Genomic DNA, 19,223 nt, shown 5'->3' on the forward strand with positions numbered 1-19,223 from the left:
TAGGTAAGTACATCAAATGAAAGTTACTTTGCATAGCAATACTTAGGACTTTGAATAGATTCAATATTTTACACAATTTTCTTTAAAATGGCAAAAAGCTATTTTAAAAGTGGTCACTGCAATTTTCAAAAGTTCCTGGGGAGGTAAGTAAAGTACAGTTTTTGAGGTAAGTACCACACTTACGTGTTCAGTCTCCGGGACATAGGTAGCCCACCGTTGGGGGTTCAAGGCAACCCCAAACACCCAGCACCAGCAACACAGGACCGGTCAGGTACAGAGGTCAAACAGGAGCCAAAATTACATGGGTGCCTATGGAGACAGGGGGTACTCTGGTTCCAGTCTGCTTGCAGGTAAGTACCCGCGTAGTCGGAGGGCAGACCAGGGGGGTTTGGAGGAGAACTGGAGGGGCCCCAAGTAGACACAAAAAAACACACCCTCAGTAGCACAGGGCGGCCAGGTGCAGTGTGCAAACAGGGTGTTGGGTTCTCAATAGAACTCTATGGAGGGACCCGGAGGTCACTTAGGCGCTGCAGGGAGGGCATAGGCGGGCCTCTCGGGCAAGCCACCGACTGGGCAAGGGTGAGGGCCGCCTGCTGGTCGTTGCTGCACTGGTGGTCGGTTTCTCACGGGCCTGGGGGCTGCGGGTTGAGTGCCTCTCCAGGCTTCCGATATCTTCGTCCCAGGCAGGCAGTCGCGGTCAGGGGTGTCCTCGGGATTCCCTCAGCAGGCGTCGTCATGGGGGCACAGGGGGGTCATCCCAGGGTGGACATGTCATCGGAGTCGCCTGGGGGTCCTCTTTGGATAGCTGGTTTCTCTGTACACGAGCCGGGGGCGTTGGGTGCAGAGTAGTTGGACTCATGCTTGTGGAGTGAGGTGAGAGTCCCTTTAAAGTTGGTTTCTTGGTCTTTTCTTTGGGCAGATCCTCTGTCCACGGGCGTTTCTTGGTCCTCAGTGATGCAGACAGTCCCCTGGAGGCTTTTCAGGGGTCGCTGGTCCTGCAGAATGCTTGTTTCTTTTCTTGCAGCTTTTTGAAGCAGGAGACGGGTCGGTAGGGCTGGGGCCCAGTCAGTTGGTGTCTCCTTCTCTTCTCTGCAGGGTTTTCAGCTCAGCAGTCCTTCTTTTTTCTTGAGATCATCAGGAATCTGAAGAGCTGGGTTCAGGGTTGCACCTAAATACTAAATTTAGGGGTGTGTTAGAGTCAGAGTGTAGTAGCCAATGGCTACTGACCCCGGGGGTGGCTACACACTCCTTGTGCCCAATCCCTCTGGGGAGGGGGCACATCTCTATCCCTATTGGTCCTAATCCTCTAAAGAAAGATGGAGGATTTCACTTGGAGGGGGTCACTTCATCTCTGGTCACCTTAGGGGTGGACCTGCCTGAGGGGGTGACTCCTCCTTGTTTTTCTCATTATCCTTCTGGACTTGCCGCCTACAGTGGGGGCTCGTCCGGGGGGCGGGCATCTCCACTAGCTGGAGTGCCTCGGGGCACGGTAACACCATGCTTGAGCCTTTGAGACTCACCGCCAGGTGTTACAGTTCCTGCAGGGGGAGGTGTGAGGCACCTCCACCCAAGACAGGCTTTGTTTCTGACCAAAGAGTGCACAGAGGCACTCACACCATGTGGTCAGAAACTCACCAGGAAGTGGTAGGCTAGCACAGAACGGTCAGCCTTGCACTAGCAGTTGGGCTAACATACAGGGGGTTATTTTTCAATAAATCCCACACTGGCATCAGTGTGGGTTTATTGAGCTGAGAAGTTTGATACCAAACTTCCCACTATTTAGTGTAGCCATTTTGGTTCTGTGGAGTTTGTAATGACAGACTCCCAGACCATATACTAAGGATGGCTACCCTGCACTTACAATGTCTAAGAATTGAGTTAGACATTGTAGGGGCATAATGCTCATGCATCTATGCCCTCACCTGTGGTATAGTGCACCCTGCCTTAGTGATGTAAGGCCTGCTAGAGGGGTGACTTACCTATGCCACAGGCAGTGGTTTGTGGGCATGGCACTCTGAGGGGAGTGCCATGTCGACTTTGTCTTTTCTCCCCACTAGCACACACAAGCTGCATGGCAGTGTGCATGTACTGAGTGAGGGGTCCCTGAAGGTGGCATAAGACATGCTGCAGCCCTTAGGGACCTTCTCTGGCCACAGGACTCTTGGTACCTGGGGTACCTTTTACAAGGGACTTAACTGTGTGCCAGGGCTGTTCCAATTGTGAAAACAAAAGTACAGTTTTAGGGAAAGAACACTGGTGCTGGGGCCTGGTTAGCAGGGCCCCACCACACTTCCAATCAAAGCTGGCATCAACACTAGGCACAAAGTGTGGGGTGACCATGCCAACAGTGGCATTTTCCCTCACCTTGTGTCTCTGGGCGAGAGAAGATGTGAGAGCGTTTGGGTACGAGAGTGGGTGTGAGAGGGTGGGTCTGGGTATGAGAGCTGATGTAAGAGTGTGTCTCTGGCTGTGAGAGGAGGTGTGAGGGTGTCTCTCTGGGTGTGAGAGTGTCTGTGAGACTGTGGCCCCCATTATGATTTTGGCAGGTGGCCTCTGCCGCACGCCAAAGTCATCCTACCATAAGGCCACACAGGTGGCCTGAACCCCGCCGGACCTAATTTGAGTTCCCCACTGGGCCCCCAGTGGGGAACAGGGCCTTAACATTGCAGCCGGCTCCTAGTGGAGCCGGTGGCAATGTGGCAGTGAAGTGGGTGCAGCAGCACCCGTCGCGCATTCCACTCTTCGTAATTCGAGCAGTGGAATGCGTGATGGGGCTGTGCATGGGGGGCACCCCCAAATCCACCATTCCAACAGCCTTTCCATGGCGGTGTAAACAGTCATGGAAAGGCTGGCGGATTACAACTGCCGGGACTACCAGGCTGCAGGCTGGCGGCAGCCTGGCAGTGTCATAATGAGGTGGTCGGACTGCTACGACCGCGGCGGTCCGACCGCCACCGTGACCCTGGCACTCTGGTGACCACCCTGATCATAATGACCCCCTGTGCCTCTGGGTGTGAGAGCGTGTGTCTGGGTGTGACAGTATGTGTGAGAGTGTCTGTCTGGGTATGAGAGTGGATGTGAAATGGTTTGTATGGGTGTCACAGTGGGTGTAACAGCGTCTGTCTGGATGTGAGAGTGACTGTAAGAGTGTCTGTCTAGGTGTGAAAGTGAGTGTGAGAAGGTGTGCCTAGATCTGAGAGTGGCTGTAAGGATGAGTGTGAGAAAAGATGTGAGAGTGTATGTCCGGGTGTGAGAGTGGGTATGAAAGGGTGGGCCTGGGTGTGAGAGTGGATGTAAGAGTGTCTCGCTGGGTGTGTTAATGGATGTGAGTGTCTCTGAGTGTGTGTGCCTGGGTGTGCGAGTAGGTGTGAAAGTGTCTCTCTGGATGTGAGAGTGGGTGTGAGAGGATCCATGGACCTCGAAAACCATCAAAAAAATTATTTTCGCGCATTTTAACATCATAATTTATGCTTTTACTCCATTTATATCAACCCCAAGGGGGCAGGGAGCCTCTACCCTGACCCCTTCATCTAAATTGCAGCCACCTTTTGGGCCCCAGGGACCATTTCCCAATAAAAGAAAATGGCCATCGCAATTTCCCTGTCAGGTTGCAGCCAGCCAATGAGATTCTTGCACTGATGCACCGGGTGTGGCTCGGCAGAGGATCTGTGTTCCTATATAGCTATATTTTTTAGCGTTTAATATCTCCAAAACTACAGAATGGATTTACACCAAATTTTAAAAAAGGCACAATCTGTGCACCATAATCTAGCTTCCTCCCAAATTTGGTGGAATTCCTTTCAGCAATTTAGATCTTAAGACCGTATAGAAAAATGAATGGGGAAAATGTGTTTTGAGACCCCCTTTTTTTCAGCCCCCACTTGACAGATCACCCTGAAACTTTCAAGATGGTCGTATTAGTTTTGAAAATGTTATGAAGATTCATCAAGTGGCGCCTAAGTTAAAACTAGATGCTAACTATAGCTACCTACTGGCGACAGCCAGTAGGTTTTATATATGTATATTCACTCAGAAAACCAAAGGTTACAGGGACGTAATAGTTAGGTTGATGGTTTACCCATACAAAACCATAGAAATTCAGCAGTTATAGTTATACTTATAGGTATACTTATATTAAGAAATCATAACTTGCGGCCTAAAATTACTTCACAGCACAATTTATAGTTTCTTCAGATAAGTATAGCTATAAGTATAGTTGTAACTGCTGAATTCCTATATGGTTTTGTATGAACAAAACATCAACCTCACTATAACGACCCTGTAGCCTATGGTTTTGTCAGTGAATTTCTATGCTTTCTTAATGTAAGTAATCCATACATACAGTACGGCAATACAACCACCGCCACACAAGCCTACGTCCAACCCCTCAGCATGCACCCAATGCCGTGCTCTGCACTGCACGGCAGGGGTTTTGTGTGTGTAAATGGATGTATTTTTTTTTAATCTGCTTTGGATCTGCGGATGCATCACGGATTTACACTGAGTCCCACAGTGGATCAGCAGTTCGGCCCAAATAAATTGGGTAATTTTTTGCCCACGAGGGGTCCATGTGTCCAGTCAGGTCAAGATACGTCTATGCTCATCTCTTATATGTTTTCCTCTGTTTTCTTCCATCCCTTGGTCAAAGCAAGAAAGAATATGGCAGCCACAGCTTTTCTTTCAGGTTGTGGACCACCAATCAAGGCCTTCATTTTTGTCCAGGATCCATGGATCCCCTGTGGGTGGATCCACACAGGATACCCACATCATATGCCCAAACAACATATTATCATATGCAAATATACAAAAGGATTTTTAAAAATGCCCTAACCACTAAAGGTGAAGGAGAGTTAAGATGGAATTCTCTATTAACCATGGTTTTGTTATGAAAACACAAAAAACTCATGAAATGCAGAGTTAAGGTGCTACCTTCACCTCGTGTCACAACTGCTCCATGTTGTTTCCTCGCCATTTCAATAATTCTGTTTTGACATGCCCCTCTCTGCCCCTTTCTAGCTATGAGGCATTCTCAGAACTGAATGTGCTTCTATTACATCCTGTAGAGGAATAACTGACTGAAACTACAACAAGAGGGGCTGCTCCTACAGAATTATACATGATTCAATAATCACCCTGAATGTTGCTCGAGTATTCAAAGCCACTGCTCTGCCTCTAAGACTTTTATTTTGCTGTTTTCCCCGTCTAGCTGTATGTCTTGGTTGTAGTTACGTGCACTGCAACCCAGTCACTGCTTAATTTGTAATATAATAATTTCCGGTGAGCAAACCTTTCTTAGAAGCCCCATGGCCTGTGCTATATAAGGCCGGGGTGCCAAATGCCAAGGTTGCATCGTCTTGATTACTCCCGCCTTCCTCTTAAATCCACCACCGGGCACTGCTTCGATCTTTATCTCACTCTGTCAGGTTCCTTTTAATCCATGTTTTTTCCCCTTATCTCTGTTTTTCTTAATTCCTTTCCTTCTTCTTTCTTTTCTTGTGTGCTTTTCTCTCTTTTCCTCTGGGTGAAAGACTAATAAGGAATAATAAGTGCTGGTCCCCCAACATAGGTGCTGGTGGACCAACCTGCAACCATGGGCTCAAATGAAGCAGTGAACTGAGCTGACCTGCATTTCAGTTCCATGCCTGATAAGGCTGCAGGAGCGTGATCATGGCACTGTGGCAGCCTGTCTGTGGCCCTCGCTTGACTAAACCATGCATACAATAAATATGACTTAGAAAATGGTTGTAGAAATTTTCACCAAAGGAATCACCAATCTGTGTTTGTAACGCCACTGCGATGATATTCCTGCTCTGCTGCTCCTCCCCTCCAACATCTGCTTGTGTAAAGCAATGTTGCAGTGAAGACGGCAAAATGCCTGGTGCTGTTTTGTACATGGCTGAAAGTCTGAGAGATAAAGAAAATGTCATCTCTGGGCAGGTAGGTGGTACCTTTCTGCCTTACCCTGGGAGTGGCAGGGGTGCACACTCTTGGACTATAAAATAAAAAAAATAAAAAATGACAGGTCATATGAAATGGCACAGTACTGCCTACCATCAGACCTGTGATTAGGGTGACAACCTGGCATTGATGCAAATTCTGGACAGGACTTTAAACAATTCAGGACAAAGGGTCAACATTCAGGACAAAAATTCAAGACAAAGGGTCAAAATTCAGGACAAAAATTCAAGAACAAACGTCAGTTTTACAGACACACGCAAGAGAGGCCATGTCTCACTATGTTGTCAGTGCATTTATTTACTCTTTTTTAACGTAGCACCATTTATTCACTGTGGTCTTTTGTGATTGCCTCCTGGTATGCTACATTCAGGTGTCACATTACGTCCTTGTTCAGTAGTAAATTAATGCTCTTCAGTACTGCAGCAAGACCATCACCCCTACCCAAATCTACCCAATCTTTCTTGAAGAGAAAGTAACAGCAAATGTTTTATTATGTTTCTGAACATTTTAAAACCCCTGGCAAACAGTTTGGGAAACAGTAAGGTAATTATCCTATTGCTAGTTTAAACATATTGAACAAAAACATCTGGCTTACCGCAACCGCCCATGGAATTTCAACCTAAAAATAAAATAAAGAGGCAGGGCAGATGGAGTGGGTGAAAATCTCACACCTAATGTCAGGATGTGAGGTACCCACAACTTGTCTTTAGTCTCACAGTACTAGAGTGTATGTCTGGGACTCTACATGTATCTCACAAGTCTATTCTGCACTCTATGACACTGCACCGCTCTGCATTACTGCACTCTCTGCTACTCTATTGTATGCCACTCTACTCCACTGCACTATATGCTACTCTTCCCCATGCCACTCTATGCCACTGCACTCTGCGCCAATGCACTCTAACCAACTGCATTGTACGCCACTGCCCTCTACTCTGCACCACTGTACTCTACGCCACTGCTCTCTGTGCCACTCTACTCCACTCTACATCACTGCACTGACACTCTACTCTGCAACATTGCACTCTCCGCCACTGACTGTACACTAATCTACTATGTACTACTGCATTCTATGCCACTACACTCTATGCCACTGCACTCAATGCCACTCTACTCTGCAGCACTCCACACTACATAACTGCACTCTACAGCACTATACTCTACTCTGCACTGCACCACTCTACACTACGCCACTGCACCCTGCCACACGAGTCTGCTCTGCACTCTATGCCACTGCACCACTCTACACTACTGCACTCTCTGCCACTCTATTGCATGCCACTCTAGTCCATTGCACTCTATGCCACTCTACTCTGCCCCACGCCTCTCGCTGCCACTGCAATCTAAACCACTGCACTCTATGCCAGTGCACCATAAACAACTGCACTGTACCCTGCACCACTGGGCTCTACGCCACTGCTCCTGTGCCCCTCTACTCCACCCCACACCACTATGCCACTAACCTTTAGCCATGAGCAGCAGCCACTCTGTTGTTTAACATGGCTAAAACACATTGGCTTTGCAATGTTTGTTAGTACTATGAAGCACTGAGTCCCCTGAAAGAACTGAGAATGTGTAAGTCCCTATTTTACACATGCATTCGATGCCTCGTCAGGGATAGTAAGCGCTATATAAATACAATTACATCATATATAGGCTGCTACAAAATGCGCAAACACATTTTTGTTAAATAAAAAAAAGTGCTTCTCAAATACAGATTTGAACAATCTACATTTTATACCTAGTACTAACATTTTTTATAACACTCCATTAAAACCACACACTCCACAGCTCACCTTGGAACACCTCAGTACCTCTCTAAAAGAAAATATCGTTGCCATCAGAAAGCTTCAAGTGACTCCTTTGGTTAAAGTGGATGCAGGTTTTCAAGCCCCTTTGCATTTGCAGATTTACCAGTTGTGCACATTTGCATTTCTTTAGGGAAGGAGACACCCTGGTAAGAAGGCCTTTTCTTATCTGTCTACCTCTCAATCCCTCTGAGCACAGGACACTTCCTGCCTTCCACTTCGGCTGGGGAAACTAAGCTGCCCCTAATTAACGGACGGCAGGGCAAAATTACGGGCAGTCCGTGAAATTTACGGACCGGTGGTCACCCTACCTGTGATGTCTATGTTCACAAGCACACTCTATATTTGTTCAGTCAATAGGAAATGTGATTTTTCATGAGACCACGTTTAGATTGGGACAAAAAAATGAAAATCTTTTTAACTATCGCGAACATGTAATGTGGATAATGTAAAGAGCACTTTCACTCGCGAGGGTATCCTGGCTCTGAGCAAATGCGTTTGACTAGCCTGGCTAGAGTAGGTTAATTAATTGAAAAGTCATTTCTTCAGCTTTTTGCAGAATTCATGAGAGGAAGAGGCTCTGCTGTGGACTGCAATGTCATTTTGCGAGTAGGAGCCCTGCTGGCCGGATGCGCCTGGATGATTGGTGGAAGGAGATGTGATTGTTCAGGCAGATGGGGCCTAACTTATGTAGTGCCTTGAATGTGTGTGTGAAAATGACAAATAATCTTTTTATGGCAAATAACTTTCAGAATGCTTGCGCACTGTTAAAATATCAAATCACTTTTTAAGGCCTCCTTACCAAATATTTTACTCGATACATTGTAGGTTGTATTTGTGAGCATGTGTAAAAGCCTGTGGGATTGTGGACTCGTAGCACTAGATGATGTTACCGTCAGACTTGGAGACTGCCACGTTGTTGGTAAGTTTTTTGAGTATGTAAAATCTTTAATTTAACATAGTTTCTATTACCTACTGTTAAACCAAATTTGTACATGACAATGCATGCAACAAATGTAACATCCAGATAAAATATGCATTTTTGATTAAGATCAATTGCACTGAAAGGGACATGTGTGATGAATTATGTGCAGGTCCACTAGCTTATAAGGAAGACCAATTTATGCATTGCGGTTGACTAAATTATGCCACAAGAAAAGTAAATTATGCAGCATAATGCTGCACTTTTTTGTAGTTTTGCTTCAATATTTTGAGATTTGTACCCATGTTACCAGTGTCTGCTAAAGATTTTGCCTCATTACTGCCAATTTAACTCTCAAATACAGCAATAAGCTACTGAAAGGTGACCACATAACGTTAGCAAAGGGCTTTTTACTGCATGGCAACAGGTTACTGCATTTTAGTAACTTTTGATCTGTTTAGGCTAGAAATACTTTTTTGTTAAAATCTTCAGGTTATGCAGCAATTTTTGGATAATGTGGCAAATGTGTCAAAGTCAAAATTGAGCAGGCAACACTGCAGATGCAGAATCACATAATTCCATTGGCCCTCACTATATGTGGTCGAATCACACACCTATATCCTAACATAAGTGAGGCCTACGTCTCTAAAAAAGTTATTAATTGCTAACTTGTATCCTATTAAAAAAATAGAAATGTCTACATTCTGTGTATAGAAACGTGAAACTATCTAGTTTACATGTGAATAATACGGACAAGTATTGTGTAATTTACGCAGGATCTTTGTTCTTTTTAGTATTTGCATCAGAAGGTCACAAAAAGGAGGCCATATTTTTAAATTGGTTCTGTGTTGGTATTTCAGAAGCTGTCCATAGGGAATGTGCAAAAGCTAGAAAGCAGGGTTTTCCCTTTCAATGTTGCGTTGGTGCAGTAGGTGCAGTGGCACCAGTGCCCAGGGCCATGAGGGCCCCATCGAACCCTGATAATTGTTCAATCTTAATACCCCAACAGCAGGCAAAGGAGCTATTTTCCTTGCTTTCACCAGGGCCCATGGAATCCTTCGTACTTGACTGCCCTGGGTAGCTGATAGATAAAGTCAACCAAAGAATCATCCAATCTGTGAAAGAGGGATCACTTGAGGTCTGTTATTTCTGAAAAGTCAGTGTCCATTTGATGCCTCCTTGGGCCTACCCCTTAAAAACTGGGCTTACATTAAAGCCAGCGGCTGCCGGAACACAGCTGGGCAGGGGGAAAGAAGCCCTTCAGGTTTAGAGAGCTTGGTCAGGTGTTTGCAGCAATGTGTGGCGGTCAGTGGAGCAGCGCTGGCGGGGACCAAAGGTAATGAGTGAAAGTAAAAGCAAAGTATTGGTGCCTGGTGAGCTGAGTCAGCAGAGAGTGAGACTGATCAGACAACAAATACACTTGAGGAGGGTGGGTGCAGGCGTCATGACTCTCTGGCACATTTGGAGCTTTATGAGGATGCCTTAAGCATTAAGTTACAAAGTAGCATGTGCCTCTCTTCCACTTAAGATGTATCAGGCTATTAAGAATGGAGGAAGATGGAGGGAGAATCTCTAGAAGGTGTACTTCTGAAAATGCTGTGATTTCTGATTAACCTATGAGGACCTAAGCAATAAAATTATGTTCACTTAATCTTTCTTCTCCATTCATGGCCCTCTCTTGCTTCAAATCCCCGTCTCCCTCACCCTTCATCTGTATAGTCCCTCAGAGCATGTATCTTGAAGGAATCAATTTTCAGCATTTTCAGCATTAAATATTCCAGCATTTTTGTATTGTGCTTCACAATATTTATATAAATAAAACAGAAGCAGAAAAAGCGCACACGATGAAGCAAGGGGCCATGCTATGAATTCAGTTGGTTTTAAAAGAGGGAATACACATCTCAAGCAATCCCAACCTATTTGAAAGAGAGGGGTCATAGAAATAAAAGATCAAATACACACGAGTGTGGTGGAACATGAAAATGAAGAGGGTGCTCGTGTTGCACTAAAGAGCAAGCAAATTAACCATACATGTATTGGAGCTAATTAGGCTCACATAGAACCCAATATTATTGTGTTTACAGGCTGGTTATCCTCTCCTCCTGGAGAGTGTGATTTTGACAGAAATGAATGTGAATTCAGCCAAGAAAAGATAAGTAAAACCAGCTGGCATCGGAGAAGGGGTGACACACCAACTTCATACACTGGACCGAAAGGGGACCACACCACTGGGGTAGGTGAGTTGAGCTTCACAATACTTTGAACTAGATTTTCTTTCAATTGTCTGAGCTTGAGTGGCGTAATCATGACATTATCTGCTTTGTTTATTTTTCTTAGTTTTGATGATGTTGTTTGTTTACAAATTATGCTTTGGTCATTCAATGTCCTTTTCAACCCCAGAGGTAAGTAAGCGAGATCATATGAGAAACATATGAAGAAGTAATTTTCACCTTCAAGCACTAAGGTCCTCTTTGTGGCCTGGTGTTAAGTGTAACACGTATGGCACCCAATAAAATCTGTCTTAGTGACTGGTCGGAATTTACTGAGTCTGATAAGTAGCCCCTGTTCCAAATTTTTGGAGACTAACATACAAATTTCAGTGCCTATTGCACCAAAATCTGCATGTTCTGGTATTTATCAGGCGTTTTCACCCCCAGTACATTTCAGTATGTTTGACCACCTGAAATTTACCTGAGTAAAAACTGCAGGAGTGTGGTGATAGCTGCAAAACTCACTACTCCGGTATACACAGTAACAGGAGTTAACACACATCCCAGAATTTAAGTAGCCACTCATAACAAGGACCTTTCTGATTCATTGTACAACAATGGTCAAACACAGACAACCTTTGACCAAACAATTTTCCATGGCTAAAATATTTGACTTTTAAGGTACACTTAAAATTGGTCTGAGTCACTAACCCCTGGTTACATAGCCTGATTACATAGCCTAAGTACAAAACTAAGGCCTTTATGTGTAGAGCCTTTCCCTTAGGACCTTTTTAAAGGAAAGATCAGTTAGCCCCTCCGATGCTGGTTTCAAGATTTAGATAGCTTTGGGAAAAATGAAATGTTTAGCACAGGAGTCCATACATCCCCACATTAAAACTGTTAACATTATTATATGACTCTGCAGTGTTTTTTTAGCTTCAAAACGAGAGCCTAATGTGTCTCAGTGAGATTAGAGGGATTTGCAATTCCGACAAACCAAGTGACTTAAGGATGGTAAATATGCCTCCTCAAAGTGGAATTTGAAATGGTTGTTTTATGCATAGTTGGAAAGGCAGATTTTGTGGTCAAACCACCATAAACCCAATCCACAAAAAGGGTTGGTGAGGTTGTTAGCACTAAATTCATCCTAAAATCCAGTCAGTTCGAAAAAATCTAATTTCCGTTCATTTAAACCCACACCTAAACTCAGCCTCAACAGGTATTTTTCCAGTTTTTATTTGACATCTACTGCTGAGCACCAACCGACCAGTGCATCAGGGATATTATACCATCTGAGGAGTATGTAAATCATTAGTCCTTGTTCTCATTTCAGGTTCGAGCCTCTTTGTGCCTCAGTGACAACTTATGAACAATACTTTCTTCCTTCACACAAACCTGCCCCAGACCAACTTCTACATTCCTGATGTTAAGTAATTGTACCTCACTCAAAGCAGGGGGCTTTCCCAAAATGTTTTATCGACGTTCTGGCTCTACAGTCAAAATGTGTCCATCGTCTGGCTCTTACACTGTTTAACTTGATTCATGATCCGTCCCAAAAAGCTGAAAAGGGGGTGGCTCTTAGTCCCCTCTTCAAATCATTCTTGTGTGCATCTTTACTACCAAATTATCACATAATTTTATAGCTGGCATTTGTTTCAAAGTTCCTGGAATTCTTGGTGATGGGGCAATGGTAGATCTTTGTCAAAGACAACAAAACTGTATATAGATCCAAGTTGGGTTTCAACCACGAAACGAAGTGAGTCATTGGTAGTCACTGCCTTCGACATCTACAGATTGCACTTTGGTGGTAGAAGTGTAATTTGTCTGTACTATTCAGTCTATCTCCTGTATTCAACAGAATCATCTATGAATAGCTTTTTGCTAGAATGAGCCTCTCTAGGATTAGGGATACTACCTAATTTTGTGATGCCAAATGCCTTCTGATTTATCTAACAAACTTCTGTCTTATGTGGTTCTCAATAGATCAGCTTTACTACTGATTTCTTTGAATAGCTGTGTGACATCTCTGTCTCCCTTGTTTGAATCTTTAGGCTATTTCGTATACAATAATGACAACCAGGCATTGAAAAACAGAGATTCTGCTTACATACAATCTAATGTTTCCACGGTGCCTCAAGTTTGGACACCACAACCTTCGAGGGACTAGATTCTAGGATTCAAATTCAAAATAAAAATTTCTTTGAAGACTCAGACACACTTTGTTTCACAATCTTGCTTTTCCAGGTGTATATTACTTGGCATATATTATATTCTTTACCTTCTCGTCTAAAGTCACTGTTGTATACATTTACATATCTTCTTGGTTAGATTACTGTAATGTTGTATATATTAGTTTCCCTAAAATAACGTTCTTCAGGAGCACGGCAAACATTAACATTGTGTATGAAGTTGAATTTTAGCATTTGTCAGAAAATGTTGAATGATGCAACAGAAAGTACTGTTATTTTCATTGAAGCAAATATTCAAATACAACATAGTGATACAGTCTCTTAATTAGAATGTGGTCAATCAAGACATAGATGTATGATCAATGGTATTGGTTGCATCAAAAATAACGAGGGTATGAATAGTTTCCAGTTATTTGTTCAAGACAAGTAAAGAGGCATCAACAGCAGCCGACACGTGTTTTGTCACAGGGATGTTTTCAAGGCTGTGGAGAAATTATGTGGCAATAAGCATAAATTAACAAAATTGGAGTCAAATTGGAGATTTGAAGGCCGTGAACATAATTGGAGGATGGTGGAAGGAATAGAGGGATCATATGTCTGTAGTGTCAGTGCGAAGCAGTGACTCCCCTTGGTAGCCAAGTACAGTCTGATACAGAACCCATGGGTACAAGTATTGTTTTCCATTACACCCTTGTTGATGCAAATGTGACTGCAATTTTTTTGGAGGTGTGCAGTTAACAGTTTCCACTGCTGCCATTGTAAATAAAGTCAGCTTCCCCAAAACCCATAACTTTGGATATTCACAGTGCTACTGTTTGCAATCTACTTGACCTGAATGAATGTGACAACATAATTCCTTCAGTAACCTCATCCCAGCCCAGTGGCTTTTTATCCCCAAGAACATTACCCATAAAGGATTAGTCTTAATGGATAGGCCCCTCTACCAGGCCGTAGAAGCCTTTGCAGATTTTTGATTTCACTATATTATTCTGTCCATACCCACCGCTCCACCATCCCCATTTCTTATACATACTAAAACTCAAAAAAATCTCTGTGTACAAAAGCTTTTCAATTCGAGCAGCTTCTCTTTTGAATAGACACCCTGGTAACCTCCCAGATTATCTAAAATGTTAGCATACCTTAAAGACATAGCTCTACCTGTATTAAACTACCTCATTTCAATAGCTCAGTAGCGCCAACTACAGCCTTGTGATAGCGTGCTTTATTAATATTTAAATAGGGAAATGCAGATTTGAATATTTCATCCATTTCGTTGCCATTGTTCATTTTAGCTGTTGTAGTCTGTGTTTCTCATCCCCGTTTCATATTTTTGGCTATTTTTCATGATGTTTAATGAACTTTGGCCTACCTGGGCTCAAACAGCCTTTTCTGCGATGAAGCAAGCAAGTTCCGGCTTTGTGAGAACGTTCTAAGTTGTGGCAGACATGCAGCTTACGCAGACATCCAAGTGTAGTGATCTACTCTTCCTATCTTGTATGATTCCTTCCACAGTCCAAGATGTTGAGGACCTTCCCCGGAATTAAATCAACCCCTACATTAAACAAAAAGAGTCCTATAGAAACATGTTTTTGTTTCCTCTTTCGGAAAGATAAACTGTCATTTTCTTTTTACTACAATGCAAATACTTTTTAGCATACATCTTTTAGAGTGCTGTTTCACATTTACATTTTTGTCTGCAACCTTCCACAAGATAGTTTGTCTTCATGATGAGGAGCACAGCAGAACGTGTATGTAAAAAGACATTGCACTTGCATGTCTGTGCTGCGGTCCAGAAACGGTGCACGAAGAGAAATGCACCAGCTGCATTTGTTCCTAAGCACAATTTCCAGGCCTTTTGAACGAATGTTGTGCCAACACTAGGTGAAATCCCAATGCTGCTGCCTTACTTCTTACCTCACCTTACATGATCACCAGCACTGGCAGACTCTGTTTTTGCCTTGTCTTCTTTCTGGTCCATACGCCTATCGGAACTGCTAAGATGTTGGGTTTAAATCGTCTCTCTTTTTAAACCCATGATTCCACGGAGCTTTGTGTGAATTTCTAGTTGCTAAATACAGAACAATACTAATAAAATAAAGACATTGTAATTTTTACCATTATTACATTCTACTATGTTTGCAGTTACTCATTGCTACCACTTTTATGTCGAAATCTACATGACAGCTGAGCTGTATGGTTTCAAAAACCAATGGGGGACATGCTGAAGGCTTACTTAGGAATGCATTCTGCCCATTTCTTACCATTGGCTTTCTGTTTTGTCACTCACATTTGCTTGCATTCTGTTCACTGGCTTTATTTGTTTTAGCATGTCCAGCATGTCTTTGTCCCTCCCAAGAAATATTGCCTGTTTACCACCTCTCTGATTGGCTCCTTCTCTTCATCCACGTGTGCTCGCTTTTCCAGAGCTCTTTTACTTTTCCTGAAACATTCCATGAGTAAGTTTGTGTGTTTTTCAGAGGTCACCCTTGAAGGATTCTCTCCCCCTTCACTCTGTGTCGCTGTCAAGCATGGTATGCTTCTTTGCACCCCACTTGTGTTACTGGACTCCATATACTCTTGCCCATGCACTCCCTTCTCCCTGACTTACACCCACATTGCCCTCTCCCTCTTGTGTGCTTCTCAAGCTGCCCGCCTCTCTCTGTATTCCTCTATCTTGTCTGTGTACTTCTCCTCATCCTATGCATTTAACCCACCCACTTTTGTCATGCCGCGGATCGCAGTACCACCCGCAGCTCAGTCAACTGCCTCCCTGGCATGAGGTATGCATGCCTTTCACAAATGAAAGCAAGCAATTTTTAAATGGCAAGCCCACGAACCAACGAAACTGATGGGCATGCAGTGGGAGTGGTTAAAAGCCCACAGAGAGATTACAGCAGGCTACAGCGCTTGCGTGCTCCACCCTAAAAAAGTGGCCTATTATTCTGGCATATTGTATGCATGTTTGGTGGGCGCACCTACAAAATGACGCCGGCTAGCGGTATCATTGTTTTTTCCTTCTTACTCTGACAAATCCAATATGTTTCAAAGGCGAGACCTATAGTCTTTGCCAATGTGGGTTAGATACTGGTTATCTGTTTTGAGACTAGCTGTGCATTTGCTCTCAATTGCTGAGTTTAACTTTGCCTCAAGATTTGGGTTTTGATAGCTGTACTAAGATAACAAACACACAAAAACAGAAAGACAAGGCTTTGTCTGAAAACATAAACCAGTCCACAGGCTGCTGCTTCCTTGGTGTTCAGAAACTAGTCACAAACACTGAAATAGATAACATTACAAGTCTCTTTAAAAAGACCGCCACAGTGTTTTACATTTGTAAATAGATTGAAGTTGGTTTTGCCTCATTAAAGATGTCAGGTCATATTGCCACACAATGTTTATTTTAGGCAGACTTAATGCTTCAATATGCTAATTCATGCAAACACAAGCATACGCAAGTATGCACAGATTGTTCGTGCCCTTCTGCGAAACCAATCTCTATCTGTCCCTACTATGACTATTTTTTACTCCTGAATCTTGCGCTGAGTGGCAGCGGCACTGCAATTGTGGGGAATGAAAAACATAAACAATATTTAAACAAGCATTTGCAATGCAATGGGTCTCGCGTTTGCTCGAGTTAGAGCTATTAGCATTGTAAACTCCTAACCGGACTTTTCTTGCCACATAAATGGAAAATGAAAAGTAAACCAGTTTCACGTAAGCGAGCCAACGGCCGCCATGAGGGCAAAGCAGACACACAAAGGGAAAAAGAAGTTCGCTCCCAGGGAAACTTATCGGCAAAAGTGAAATTAACCATGTAACCGGCAAAAGTGCAATTATCCATCGACCCGGCAAAAGTGCAATTATACATTTAACAGGGTCCATGTCATGCAAAGTGTTCGACTACTGCCCTGCGAGATCGCACTGCCTACGAAATAAAGAGAAAAAGTAGTTTAGAAACCATACAGAAAGCATGGCGCCTCTTATGTTTTCAGTAGTTGGCCGGTGCTCTCAAGGAGGGCTAATCGCCGGAAAAGGCATGATGTATGCATGCCTTTCACTAATGAAATCAAGCAAATTTTAAAAGGCAAGCCCATGAACCAACTAAACTGATGGGCATGACATGGTCGTGGTTAAAAGCCCATAGAGAGATTACAACAGGGACAAAGGGCTTTGCGGGCTTGACCCTTATAAATGGAAGTGGCTTCTACTGAAGGAAGGAGGTTCCTCTGTCCTTGCAGCTCTCAGACCTTGGCAGCTGTGCAGTGCAGGTTTAAATTGGGCACATAGCACAATAGCTATGAGTTGAAGTGAGCAGCTCTGTATTTTAACTGAATGCAATTACGGACACTTTCACCCAAACCATTTATTAAGAAGTAACAGAGGATCCCCATCAGAATTTATTTCCATCATAAATTATGTATACACCTGGTATATTCATTCAAAGCAACAGGTGTGAAGATGTAACGTTGCTGGATACCTGTTCACAATTACGAATAATGGTAGCTGGAATTGACAAAGGAAACGTTTTGAGAAACGTCATTTTAGAAATAATAAAACAAAGTGCCAGCATTCTGTGAAATAAAGGCAGGTGAAACCAGGTGGCCAGTTAGATTCACTTTGTATTCTATAAACATGGCGTGCGAGTTAAAAAAAATCTTTGACTGGCAGGGCATGACTTTGTCTTGTGCAGCTGTGATTGAAAAGGCAATCATGCAGCTCAGACACCATTCCACATGTCCCAAACAAAGAAAAACAAAGTAACGCGGTTCAGAACCTACAGCCTTCACGACAAACAGCATGTGCGCACGCAATAGAGAACGTAAAGCTGGCTGGACTCTCTGGGCTCCTCACCAGGGCCTGCCACTGTGCCGTCACATGGAGAACACACAGAACTGCGTGGCGGAGACCGGCAGCTGGATAATGCACCGCAACATGGGTGCAGGTAGCGGGCCATCTGGCCGTCAGGAGCCTCGCGCTGGGGGCGGGGCCTGCAGCATGTAGGTTGCCCATTGATCCCCGCAAAGTGGCCGTGATCTAAGGCAAGACACTAATCTCTTCCGTGAAACGTTTACGTGTCCTTTGCTTCAGTCCTGCAGCCACCAATTAGCGGCAGCGCCGCACACTAGACTGAGCCCGGCTGTGAATCAGAATAAGGCAATTTGCAGTAAATGATTTTCATATCAAAGCCTCTCTGGGCTTAATATTTATTCTGGAAAAATGTTAAACGATGCACTCCCAGGCGTTTACACTGAATTGTCACTTTCGTGAAGTGGGAATGGGAAAGGCGTTGTCTCTCTTCATCTAGACCAGTGCTTTAAATGGAAAAATAGAAGTGCAGGTACTCTGTGATAGAGTACCTGCTTGTTTCCGAGAAGTGCCGGTACTCTCCAATTAAAAGTATTACGTTTATCTTGAGATATGCCGGTACTCTCCCTCTCAAAATAAAAAAGTGCCGGTACTCAGTACCGGAGAGTACCGGCCCATTTAAAGCACTGATCTAGACCACACTCTCGTCGCAACCATGATTCTTTGTTAAACTTTTATAGTCATGTGAACTCATTTTTGGGAACTACTGCTCAGTCCAAAGTCGCATTTAGGCAGTAATACATGCGGGATATGTATTAACAGGAAGCACTTAACGATAGGGGTTACAGTGACAGCCGAGGACAATTGTTTATTCAGGGAGACAGTGATAGCAAAGAAAACAGAAGCATCTATCCCCGAAATGATGTTGATAAGATAAGAATTTCTGATTGAGCCATGCCCCCACACACATGAATGCTAATGGCTTATTTTATCATGGTGACTTATTTAAAACAAGCGAGATCGCGCTGCGAACCACAGATACCAAGCGAGATCGCGCTGCAAACAATAGATAAAAAGTGCAATTTACTGTGTGAAGCGCTCGACTTCTGCCAAGCGAAATCGCGCTAGGAAAAATAGAGAAAAAGTAGTCCACGAGCCGGACAGAAAACAGCGAGCGTCGCATGTTTTCTGTACTTGGTCTATGCGCTCGAGGAGGGCTAGCCACCGGAAAAGGCATTGTGTGCATGCCTTCCACTAATGAAAGCAAACAGATTTGAATAGGCAAGCCCACGAACCAATGACAGACACTGACGTGACGTGGACGGGGCTC

The 19,223-nt window shown here is 43.8% G+C and overlaps 1 protein-coding gene across 1 annotated transcript in view; it reads left to right on the forward strand.

Moving 5' to 3' along the window:
• MAMDC2 (MAM domain containing 2) overlaps positions 1–19,223 on the forward strand; it is a 480,378-nt gene that overhangs the window by 378,489 nt on the left and 82,666 nt on the right. Inside the window, exons 10-11 of the mRNA XM_069228830.1 lie at positions 8,595–8,688; positions 10,773–10,925. Coding sequence (XP_069084931.1) covers positions 8,595–8,688; positions 10,773–10,925 — 247 coding nt within the window. The remainder of the gene's footprint in view (positions 1–8,594; positions 8,689–10,772; positions 10,926–19,223) is intronic.

Source organism: Pleurodeles waltl, chromosome 1_1 (genome assembly GCF_031143425.1).
Source record: "Pleurodeles waltl isolate 20211129_DDA chromosome 1_1, aPleWal1.hap1.20221129, whole genome shotgun sequence".
In the NCBI taxonomy this organism is placed as follows: domain Eukaryota; kingdom Metazoa; phylum Chordata; class Amphibia; order Caudata; family Salamandridae; genus Pleurodeles; species Pleurodeles waltl.